At 58.0% G+C, this 12,205-nt stretch overlaps 1 protein-coding gene across 1 annotated transcript in view; it reads left to right on the plus strand.

The window, feature by feature from the left end:
- The window catches only part of CFAP74 (cilia and flagella associated protein 74), a 59,524-nt gene that overhangs the window by 44,535 nt on the left and 2,784 nt on the right, over positions 1-12,205 (plus strand). Inside the window, 11 exon segments of the mRNA XM_060141997.1 lie at positions 942-1,070; positions 1,288-1,375; positions 1,839-2,012; positions 2,735-2,868; positions 8,274-8,550; positions 9,602-9,700; positions 10,512-10,639; positions 11,262-11,396; positions 11,552-11,661; positions 11,790-11,845; positions 11,955-12,074. Coding sequence (XP_059997980.1) covers positions 942-1,070; positions 1,288-1,375; positions 1,839-2,012; positions 2,735-2,868; positions 8,274-8,550; positions 9,602-9,700; positions 10,512-10,639; positions 11,262-11,396; positions 11,552-11,661; positions 11,790-11,845; positions 11,955-12,074 — 1,450 coding nt within the window.

Genomic DNA, 12,205 nt, shown 5'->3' on the forward strand with positions numbered 1-12,205 from the left:
CGACCAGGGATCAAACCCTCACTCCTTGCGCTGGAAGGCAAAGTCTTAACCACTGGACCACCAGGGAAGTCCCTGTCGAGTGATTTTAGAATTCAGCATTACTCACTTGTTTAATTTACCGGGTTTACGGACACAGGTGTAGCAAAGGCGCTCGTTCGCAATGACCCTGGTCACATGAACAGCTGCTCAAGAAGGAGCCCAGCCAGCACGGGAACCTGGGCGGGGCTGCTGCCTGCTGAGGGCGGGAGGGCCAGTCTGGGCACATTCCGTGGCAGGGGACACCCAGTGCTGAGTGACACTGGGGCCAGAGGTCACTGAGGGGAGGGGCTTGGTGACACTGGGGGTCAGAGGTCAAAGGGGCCCCCTTTTACTCCTCCTCGGCCAGGAGCACCCAGGAGCCCGTGGATCTCCCCGTGGTCCCTGTCTGGCTGTGGGCTCTCCTTGCAGAGGGGCTTAGCCCTCAGGGTGAGGCCCCAGCAGCCACGAGGCAGGCAACAATCACCCCAGGCAGTTAAGGAGGGGCTGGAAGCCCTGGGAGGCTCTGGACCACGGCCCAGGGTTCCCGGGCAGCCCAGGAAGGCCTGGGGCAGCTTGACCATCACCTTTCTTCCTGGGCGGGGAGGGCAAGACTCTGGGAGGGCCGGCGCCCACGCCCCAGGTCCCTGCACTCAGCACCTGCCCCGTGAGGGTCTTCCCAGAAAACACTAGGTTTCTGAGAACCGACTGGGCGCCTTTCAGTTGCGAGGTTTTTATTTGTAAGGATTCCTCAGCAGATGTCACTTCAGGAAAACCTGCCCTTGGCGAGCAGGGCTCTGAAGACTCCCCGACAGTAGGGGGTAGGGGGCATCTGGGAGGGTGTGCCCTGGGCCCTGGGGGGTGGGTACAGGCCGACCCGCAGGGACCAAACGCAGCGTCGCCCGCCCGGCCCTCGGGCACTGCAGGTCGAAGACCGCCCTGCGCCTGCACTTCGAGGTGTGCAAGGGGCTGCAGGGCCACCTGGAGCTCCTGCCCAAGACCGCCTGCATCCAGGCCCTGTCGTCCTACTCGGTGCGGCTCAAGTTCCTGCCCAGGTGCGTGGCGCGGCGGGGTCCCTCCACCCGGGGTGGGGGGGACTCTAGGTGAGAGCCGGAAGCTGGCTCGACGCCCACGTCGTGGCTCCTGTGTTTCTTACCTTTTATGTAAATTCTAGCTCTCGTCTGAATTCAAAACACACTCATAGTTCAGCATTTTGTCGTTTCGCAAATATAAAGAAGAAAAGAACATTCGAGTGCCTCCTGTCTCTTTCAGACGCTCCCTCCCGGAAGATGCCGGGAAGTATTTTGACAAGGAAAGCAGAGTCCTGGAGGCCCCGATGACTATCCGGGTGGCTGACCAGGTCTGTGTGGGGCACTTCTGGGAGCGCAGGCGCCCTTGGGGAGCAGAGGGCACAGGGGAGACGGAGGGAGGATCTTTGTGGATCGGAGAGAGGCCCCGAGTGCTGTCCAGGGCCGGCAGGGCTGTCCCCAGGGCACCCAAACACACACATGTGTACAGTCCACCCCACACGGAGATCCAGGTGCCCAGGAGTGTGCACATCCTCCGTACACACGCCACATGTGAGCACACAATGCACCGCACACGTAGACGCACAGGTGCACACGTGTGTGCACATGTGCACTGCTGCACCCGCCCACCCGTGCTGCCCGTCCCAAGCCAGGGGCCAACAGGGAAGGGGTTGTGTCCCTGAAAGGTGCACCGTCGGCCATCAGCTCACAGCCGGGATGGTGCTGTTCTCATTTTTGGAAACACTTGCGTAAACTGACCTCGGTGACCGGATGCGCTTGCCCTCCACACTTCAGATCAAACCCGTGGGGTTTACTGTCCACGCCATAGTCACCACCTCGGACCTGGAGCTCAGCCCCACGGGGGTGGACTTCGGCTACTGCACCATCTACGAGGCCATCAGGACCCAAGTCAGCCTCTGCAACCACTCCCTCCTGCCCCAGGAGTTTGGGTTCGTCAGGCTCCCCAAGGTGCCTCGTGTGGTCAGAGCGGGAGGTTTGGGGCATGGGCTGCTGCCCAGGGTCCAGGCGCCTGAGCCACTCCCGGACTCCACACTCACCTCCAGGCACCTCGGCCGGGGCGTCTCTCTGGCCGTCCCTCTCCTCATGCCCGCGGCCCCATCCCCACCTCACGCTGCCTCTCTTGCCCTCTGTCCGCCCGCTGCACCCTCAGGATCCAGAGTCCTCTCCCCGCCCTTCTTTCCAGGACTCTTGACGGCCTGGCCCTGCAGGGCGGCCAAGACGAGGCCCAGGCCTGGCTGTCCTCACTCCTCCAGGGCCCCCGCTGCCCGCTCACATATATGCGGACACAGTCACACACACAGACACACACACACACATGTGTACATGTGCCTGCAGACACATACACACACTCATATCCACACGTGCTCACGTGCATGCAGACGCACACTCGCACATACACACAAGTGCTCACATGCAGGCAGACACACACAGACATGCACGCACACCACCCTCTCACACACACTCATCTGCACACATAATCACATACGCAGGGGCTCACACCCATGTAGCACACTTACATGCATCTTACATGCATGTAGCCACACACACGTCCACACTCGCTCACACACTGCCGCACCCCGGCCACACGCATGTCCGTGCCGGCTCCCTGCAGCCCTCCCCAGCAGGTCACTGAGTTTTCACTTTGGCATCCATGGTCTTCCGTTTGCTAGTTTGTGGACATCCAGCCCAATGATGGGTTCGGGACAATCCTGCCGCTGGAAACTCTGCAACTCGACGTAATCTTTCAGCCCACCAAGGCCAAGGAATACAACTTCGAGCTCGTCTGCAAGTCAGAGATTAACCGGTGAGCTTGGCAGGAGGGGGGCGCATGGAGGGCCCTGGCAGCCAGCTTGGGAGGAGCCGCCCCTGGCCGTCCAGGCTGACCACAGGGCTGGGCAACAGTGCCGGCCTCAGGAAGCTTAGACCCAGGTCCGTATGCCTGGGATCCAGGCTGCCTTGCAGGCGTGTGTGCTATGCACATGTGTGAGTGCACCCGTGGGCGTGTGTGAGTGTGCAGAGCATCCCCTGGGCACGAGCCCCGCTTGCCCTCATGCACCGTGTGATGGCCCAGTCTCTGGACCTCCCTGGCCTCAGTGGCTACGCTGAGAACTGGGGCTAAGAAGGTGCTGGGGAGGGAGAAGTGGACTGGATGTGGAGGGGGTCTGGCAGAAGGGCCGGCTCTCGCCACTTGGGATCATCAGCCTCTGGTCTGGAATGTGGTGGGCATCCCGCCCCCGTGGAACCAGCCCTCCTGCCCCTCTCCTTCCCTTCCTCTCCAGTCCCCACCCACAATCCAGCCCGAGCTGCTGTCTGGTCCTGGCTGGGGGCCTGGGCAGCCCTGGGTAAGGTCGGGCTGATGCCCTCCTCCAGCCGGGCACGTGGCCATGGCGGGACAGGCGGGCCCAGGATCTGACACACCTGAGGGAAAGCAGGAAGAGGTTCATGGTCGTGATCTTTGGGAGCAAAGTGCAGAGTTAGAACCCGTGGAGGAAACCAGGCACCAGACTCTGCCACCCTGCTGCGTCCCACTGCCCGCCCCTCCCCTCGGACTTAGTGACCCGTCCGTGGGCTGGGACCCTTCTGGGCTTGTTCACAATGCTCTCAGCCTCTGGAAAACAAACCCCAGGAAAAGAGGGGATTGTGAGATAACCTCAGTGCTCAGGACCTATGGTAGAAGCTCCGTAGATGTTTGCTGATTGAATGTGCGTTTAGTGTTTCTTCAAGAACTATCTACGTATAAATTGAAACTGCCAAACTCAGCCAGGAGCCATCTTGGGGAGGCTAGGAAAGCTCGAACTGTGAGACCTCAGGGGTTAAAGCAGGGCGCGCGGAGCCCAGAGGAGATAGATAAATAAATAAATAAATAGTTAGGCAATTTTTTTCTTTTTTTTGCGGTACGCGGGCCTCTCACTGCTGTGGCCTCTCCCGTTGCGGAGCACAGGCTCCGGACGCGCAGGCTCAGCGGCCATGGCTCACGGGCCCAGCCGCTCCGCGGCATGTGGGATCTTCCCGGACCGGGGCACGAACCCGTGTCCCCTGCATGTGCAGGCGGACTCTCAACCACTGCGCCACCAGGGAAGCCCCCCCCCCAAATTTTTTTAAACATGACAGAAAAGGAAACAAAAATGGGCAATAAATAAATAAATATTTTTTTTCTTTCTTTCTTTTTTTTTCCCTAGGAAGGCTTTATTTTTCTGCCAGGCAGAAGGGAAGACACAGCAGGCTAGCGCCTCAAGAACAGTGTCCCCCTTCCTTCGCAAAACAGTCGCAGCTGGCATCAGGCAGCCCCCATAATTGGGTCTTTTTGTCTCTGGGTTATTGGCCTGCGACTTTTTTTCTGAAATGCAAATGCTACAAGGGGTGATCTGCTACAAGGGAGTGCAGGATGTAATTCACATAGTGTTTTAGAGTAATAGGTTAGCTTTGTGAAGTACAAATCTAGTTACAGACACTACAGATTAGTAACAGTTAAACAAAAACAAGGAGTGATGAACTCTTTCAGGCCAGGTTATGTTTCTTCTCTAGCCTGTTCGCTGTTCCCTTTATTTTCCTTGTTCTCAGGAGAGGGAAAACTTCATTTCTATTTTTGCTAATTCCCCACTGCTAGTTCATTCTCTCCGTATCAATGGAGGAAGGGAAACGGGCGTCGTTCTTGTCTGGCCGAGGACAAAACTTCAGTCTTGCTCCACTTGACAAACGCCAGCTGTCCGGCCCAGGGGCCCATCTATCTCCTATTCACAATCCCCCTCCCCCCCCGCCGAGAGACATGAACCCCAAGAAGTCTTTATTGGGAGGATGAGGGATGACGGCCTGTCTTCTGTAGCTTCTTCAGGCTGGCAAGGGGCTCGTAGACCCTGCTTAGCTGGGGTCACGGAGCGCTCACCCTGTCTAATTAAGGGCCCCAGGGTGACATCTGCTGTTGTTTTGGCAGGATCTGTTCTGAGAAATGGCTGGAATCTTTGCATCATCATCATCTTGATGTAAACCTATTGTAATCTGATAAGGGTCCTTCCATCCAGTTTGGAGATAGTCCCTTAAATTATGTCTTTTCCAGTATGTATGTAATGCCCTGGTTGTAGGTCGTGGGGCATCTGATCAGATCTAGGTGAATTCCTCCCTTTTCAAGTTCCCGAAAATACCTTGAGATTTCTGTACCTGTTAGTGAGGTAGCCTTCCTAATTTACCTGATAAAGCTGCTGGGGACCCAACAGTTTCCAGGCTTGTAGGTGCTGACGGGTGCGTCGCGACTTCCGTACGCCCTCTTTCTGGTCCTCCAATATTTAGTGTTTCCTCGGAGTGGAAGTCCAGGCTGGCACGGGCAAGAGAAGAGAAGGTGTCCTTGAGGCAAAAGAAGCCTCCGCAGCCGCTAGGTCAGCCTCTCCCCCGTTCTCCACCGCAGCCTCGGAGTTCCGCAGCCGAGTCAGCCACAGCCTGTGGCAGGGAGTCCGTGGCGATCTGGACTCAGAGATATCCTCCAACCCTCCGCTCTCCTGAAGGAGGCTGGCATGGAGAGAGATTCCCGAGCTTCCGATCAAGCCAAGGGGCCCTGTGGGGCCCAATAAATATATTTTTAAATGCAAAAAAATTTTTTCAAGTTTAAAAGCTTCCCAAAATGAAAGATGCAGATGGCTTCACTGATGAGTTCTTCCAAACATTTAAAGAAAAAATGATGCCAATTTGATACAAATTTTCCAGAGAGAACAGGAGAAGATGGGAAATCTTGCTGCCCTCGGCCCAGTACTGCTGCTGCTGATGATGGTGATGATGATGATAATGATGATGCTGATGGAGATGGAGGTGGTGATGACGGTGATGTTGATAATGATGACGGTGATTATGATGATGGTGATGATGATGGTGGTGACGATGATGATGATGGTGGTGATGGTAACGATGATGGTGATGATTGTGATGGTGATGGTGACAATGATGATGGTGATGGTGATGATGGTGGTGATGATGGTGATGGTGACGATGGTGATGACGGTGATGATGGTGATGGTGTTGGTGGTGGTGATGACGGTGATGATGATGGTGATGGTGATGATGGTGGTGATGGTGGTGATGACAGTGATGATGATGGTGGTGATGACGGTGATGATGACGGTGATGATGATGGTGGTGATGATGGTGATGATGGTGGTGATGACGGTGATGATGGTGGTGATGACGGTGATGATGATGGTGATGACGGTGATGATGGTGGTGATGACGGTGATGATGGTGATGATGGTGGTGATGACGGTGATGATGGTGGTGATGACGGTGATGATGGTGATGATGGTGGTGGTGATGACGGTGATGACGGTGATGATGGTGGTGATGATGGTGGTGATGATGGTGATGGTGATGACGGTGGTGATGGTGATGATGATGGTGATGACGGTGATGATGGTGATGATGGTGATGATGGTGGTGATAACGGTGATGACAGTAATGATGATGGTGGTGATGGTGGTGGTGATGATGGTGATGACGGTGATGATGGTGATGATGGTGGTGATGGTGATGATGATGATGGTGATGACATTCCGGAGGTCAGGCACACCCCCAGAGCAGGGCTGATTGTACCCTTGGCCTGGCCCCTGTGACGGGCACCAGCTGCCTGTGTGACCAGATAAAAGAAGCTGGAGGCTCGCACGTAGCTAGGCACGGAGGCCAGGCATGTTGCATGTCTGCCTCTGAGGTCAGGAGAACATTCCCCACACGCCGATGGACTCATCTCACCTCGGTGGTTTTTGAGGGGGAGAGAAACATGTATAGCGTGCACGGAGATAAAAGCATTTTTTCAGCAAACGTGGCCCTGGGTGTCCTGGGTGAACCCGCTGCCTGCAGGTCGCAGCATCTGCCTGGGCCTGGGTGATGGGACCTGATGGTCTTTCCCTGCAGCAAAGTGGAGCAGGACCTGAGAGAGCCACGGGGGGCTCCTCAGAGGGACATCGGAAGACACATGGTCACAAGAATGGAAAGGAAGGGGCTGGAGGGGACTTGGGTGGGCCCCCCACCCCCAGTTCCCAGGTCAATGGAGCAAGGCCACAGGCCGCGTCCCTCACAGTCCCTTGAACCAGCTGGGAAACAGCTCCATCACCTTCCTGAAGTGACTCCAAGCAGCTCTTACTTTTTATATGTAATGATTATCACATTCCATACATTTGTGCTATTTCAACTAATTAACTTGTAACAATAACCTCAATGACATCTCCACCCAGAAGGAATTTTTTTAACATTTAGAGCCTGTGGTCACAGGACACAAAAATATACATTGAAATATTTCAACCTATGAACACATTTTTGTTACGGACAAGTATGACAGGGCCATCGACATCACCTCATAAAGCATTAAAACATATGTAATTAGGATAAAATCCAATGGCAGGAGTGCAATGGAAATAGGAGTTCAAAGCAACATGGACTGTAAATTTTCCACTGGTTAAAATCCCAAATATCTGTTCTTTTTTCTTAAAACCGGATGGTGGCAAGAATCAATTCACGGGGTTTCCCTGGTGGCGCAGTGGTTGGGAATCCGCCTGCCAATGCAGGGGACATGGGTTCGAGCCCTGGTCCTGGAAGATCCCACATGCTGCGGAGTAACTAAGCCCGTGCACCACAACTACTGAGCCTGCTCTAGAGCCCACGAGCCACAACTACTGAAGCCTGTGCGCCTAGAGCCCTTGCTCCGCAATAAGAGAAGCCACCACAATGAGAAGCCTGCACACCACAACGAAGAGTAGCTCCCGCTAGCCGAAAGTAGAGAAAGCCGCGTGCAGCAACAAAGACCCAACACAGCCAAAAAAAAAAAAAAGAATCAATTCACTATGGTATATAGATTGCCATGTTTATATTTAAGGAGTAAGTTATCAGGTTTTTTAAAATATTTATTTATTTGGCTGTGTCGGGTCTTAGTTGCGGCATGCAGGATCTTTAGTTGCAACATGTGGGATCTAGTTCCCTGACCAGGGATCAAACCCAGGCCCCCTGCATTGGGAGCGCAGAGTCTTAACCACTGGACCACCAGGGAAGTCCCTTATCAGTTTTATTTTTTAAATGTCAGTGAATATTTAAGGAAATAAGCCAGAAATTACCTGCTTTGCAAATGTTTAAACTTGTGATTAAATTTTTAACTATCTTATTAAAATGTGCACAGGGGCACAAAGTATTTTCAAAATTTACTAAAATTTTGAGCTGAACTGCCCACGCTGTCACTTCCAGGTGCTTCAAGCTGACGTGCCGGGCTGTGGGTGTCCACCCGCTCCTGGAGCTGTCCCACTACCAGGTCAAGTTTGCGGCCACCTCCTTGTACAACACGTCGGTGGCCACCCTGTACGTCATCAACTCCCGCCTGAGCATGAACCCGCCAATGCCCTCGGTACCCCGCATCGGCTTGGAGGACACATCCCCTGTGGGGCCCACATCTTTCGAGTTCCTGCTGCCCCCAGACTCCCCCATCACCATCTCACCCTCGGTGGGCACCGTGTGGCCAGGAAAGGTGGGTGTGGGCCCCACGGGTGGGCCGGGGCGGGGCCAGCCCAAGGGGCCGGTCTCTACTCTCCCTGGGCCACAGCGATTCAACCAGACAGCAGACGTGGAGATCAACCTGGATTCTTATCAGACCCAAGCAGGCCACGGTGCCCTCCGCCAGCCCAACTTGGCCCCAGAGGCGGGGCACCCACGGGCAGCTGACCCCACGGGCCCCTGGCTGGAGGGAGGGTGTGCAGCCCTTGGATCTCACAGCAGATGGGCACAGAGACCACACAGCGCCTGGTCACCAGGAGCACAGGGTGCCTGCCCACCGGCTGATTGGCGAAAGGTTTCCCCACCACTGCTTTTGCTGATAAAGCAGAAAGAGCCCGGGCCTGGAGGCAGAGACTCCCTGGGGCCATCACAGCCCCTCCGAGCTGAATTCCTTACCTTGAAGAGTCAGGGGTGACAGCCACTGTGAGGGGACTCAGTGGGAAGGGGCACATGCAGGCCCTGGACCCTGGCAGTGTCTCAGTGATTATTGAAATGCATTTTAGTAAACTGAGCAAATTCAGCTTAAGTCATGGTTCCCCTCTCCAAGGGGGTTACTGCAGCCGTTACCCACCCTGCTCCCTTGCTGCACTGAGCACGGGGCAGGCCGTGGTGAGTGAACCCCCTTTGGGACCCGGGGCTGTCCCAGGGGGTGGACTGCAAGGTGGACGTGCTTCAGAAAGGGGGACAGGTGAGGGTGCAGGGACTCACCCCCAAGTCTCAGTGGCTGAACACAAACGTCCCCTTCTCACTCGTGCCCCGTGGGCAGTGGGATGGTCCATCTCAGGACCGCCCCCCCGCGTGGTGAGAGGGGCTTGGTGATCATGTCTGCAGCCACCCCAACTTCCGGGGGCAAAGGTCAGGAAGGACCGTCCAGAAGGGCTCGTCTAAGCTGAGACCCCAAAGCAGAGATGGGGTATCACCCCAGGATGTCCAAGAGCGTGACCAGGGGATCCTGGCGGTGGCCGCAGCGGGGTGCTGGGGGCACCCACAGGGGCCCCTCTGCCCTCCGGCCTCTCTCCTCACAGAGGTGCCTGGTCCGGGTGGCCTTCCGGCCCGTGCTGACCCGCGAGCTGATCCACCAGGAAGCCTTACAGGCCCTGACCAAAGAAGCTGAGGCCAAATCGGTACATGGGGGGGCGGGGGAGGGGGAGCCTGGGGCGGGAGACGGGGAGACCAGGCCGCTGCACAAAGGCCTGGGAACAGGCCCCGCCGGCCTTGAGGCTGGGGGGCCGGGGGGTCAGGAGCCCTGGGCAGACTTTTCTGCAGCCTCGTGTGTGTGGAACTGTTTCAAGAGGTTAACACTTTTCCTCGGCAAGGCTCCTCCCTCCCCTCTTGAAAGCATCGCTAGGCGAGGTGGAGCCCCAGACGGTGGTCCTGGGAGGGTGGGCCGGGCCCCTGTGCACTGGTTAGCAGGGGGCTTGCCCTTACAATGGAGGGGGAACAGATGAACCTCAAAGGGGCCTGTGCATCCTAGCAAGTTCAGGCCTGGAGAGGCAGCCACCGCCGGGCTCCTGCCAGGAAAGGGCGTCCAACAGAGCTGGGCAGTCGGAGCCCAGGGCCTGCCTGCTGCTGCCCTGGGGACGCAGAGACCCTGCGACTCCCCGCGGCCTCTGGGGCCTGATCTTGAGCACCCGTGCTGTCATAGCAAGCGCAGGAGGAGGGGCAGGGCCTGCAGCCTGCTGGCAGGGCAGTGAGGCTGGGGGCAGGGCACAGGGACCAGGACCCCCAGTTCGGCCAGCCCTCCGCCCTGCCCCACCCCGGGCCTCGGTCTCCCCGATGGTAAAGACAGACACTGGGGTCTCCGCACCTGCCGACGGTGTCCCCCAGGGAGCCGCTTGGAGTTTGGGCCCCTGGGCTCCTGCCCTGGGCGGTCTGCCGGGAGCAGAGTCCCCGGCGCAGCCCCACAATTGGCCTCCCACCTCGCACTCCCAAAAGGACACGGCCACCCAGAGGAAGGACCAGCAGAGACAGTCCTCCATACTGCGGCTGCAGAACCGAGACCGGCTGTCCCAGGCCTCTGCCTCCCAGCCCCTGGAGCTGCCGAAAGAGGACCTCAAGTCCAGGTGGGCCCGAGAGAAGGCTGCCCCCCACAGAGACTTCCTCCACCTGGAGCAGAGCTGTTTGGAACCTTGTGGCTGGAAGGCCAGGGTGGGGCTGGCTTCAGATACAGCTGGAACCAAGAGTCCCCTCAGGCTCTGCCTTCCTGGGCACCTGCTCACCTCCCTCCCCTGGGGCCCTAGGGCCCAGGGTCCCTGTGAACAGCCTCAGGCCAGCGGCTGGGGAGGTGCTGAGCCCCTGACTCCCATGTTCCCAGCTCAGCAGCCCCAGCCTCCCCAGAGAACTGCAATGGGCTTGAGCCACTCGCCAGCCCTGGACCCTTGCCTGTGGCCCCAGGAACATGGCTCTCTGCTTAGGTGCCTGACCAGACCCCGGGGGAGCGGGGAGGCCGCCACAGCAACCAGGGGAGGGGTGAGAAGACCAGCTGGTCGGACAAAACTGGGACAGCCACAGCCTGGGCCACAACGTGGCCCCCCAAGGCTGCCACCTCATACCCTCTAGCCCAGGGCCCTGGGGAGCAGGCATGGCCTTATGGACCCCTCCATGGAGGGCAGCGCGGGGCCTCTTGGGCCCCTGGGGGCAGCCTAGGGATAGGGGTGTGAGAGCACCTTGCCGGTTCCACTGCAGCTCCCAGGAGTACCAGGCTGCGCAGGCCACCCTGACCAGATCTTTCCAGGGGAAGTTTGACAAGTTTGTGGTCCCCTGTGTTGTTGCCAGTGGTGACACCAAAGACAGGAAGGGGACGGAACCCCTGAGCTTCAGGTGCGGTGCTCTGGGCAGGGTAGGGCGTGGTCGGCCAAGAAGTCACCATCCCCGCTCTGCAGCCCCCAGATCTGGGCGGGGCCAGCATGGGGTCAGGCTGAGAGGGCGGGGCATGCGGCGCCCACTCCGCCCTCAGCAGCTCCCCGCCACCTCAGTCCCCACAGCACCGTGTACCTGGAGCTGTGGTGTCCAGCGGTAGCACCATCCATCGTGGTGACGTCCGACAAAGGCAAGACCATCGCTGACTTCGGCGACATCGCTGTAGGTGTGTCCTGATCGGGCCCAGCCCCCCACGGCCATCCCCTACCCATAGGGACCCAGGCACCCCATCACCGCCTGGGCTCCCATGCCCCACCCCCAGGCCTGGGCAATGACCTGACTCCCCCGTTTCAGGACAACGCGGCATAAAGAAAGTCTCCATCCAGAACATCTCCCCCGAGCGTCTCGACGTATCCTTGTCCATACCCGGCCCAGGCAGCCTGCTGCAGGGGGACAGGGGCGTCTGGTGAAGGGCTGCGGCCCCGTACTTGTCACCCATCCTTGACACTGGGCCATCAGCTGGAGTACTCCGTGCTGAACCCCAACGGCCCCTTTGTCCTGCTGAATCCCATCGGCAAGCTGGTGTCTGGAGAGACCCAGGTCCTGGAGCTGTCCTTCTCCCCCCGTGAGAGCGTCCTGGTGAGTCCTAGGCCCACCCTGAGCCGGGCTGCAGCCCTGGGGCTCCACGGCCCCACTCTCCACTCTGCACACCTGCCAAGTGCCCAGGCCCGTAGTCGTCCAGCCAGGCCTGGGGAGCCGCTGGCCCTCCT

The sequence above is a fragment of the Lagenorhynchus albirostris genome, chromosome 2, assembly GCF_949774975.1.
Source record: "Lagenorhynchus albirostris chromosome 2, mLagAlb1.1, whole genome shotgun sequence".
Classification (NCBI taxonomy): domain Eukaryota; kingdom Metazoa; phylum Chordata; class Mammalia; order Artiodactyla; family Delphinidae; genus Lagenorhynchus; species Lagenorhynchus albirostris.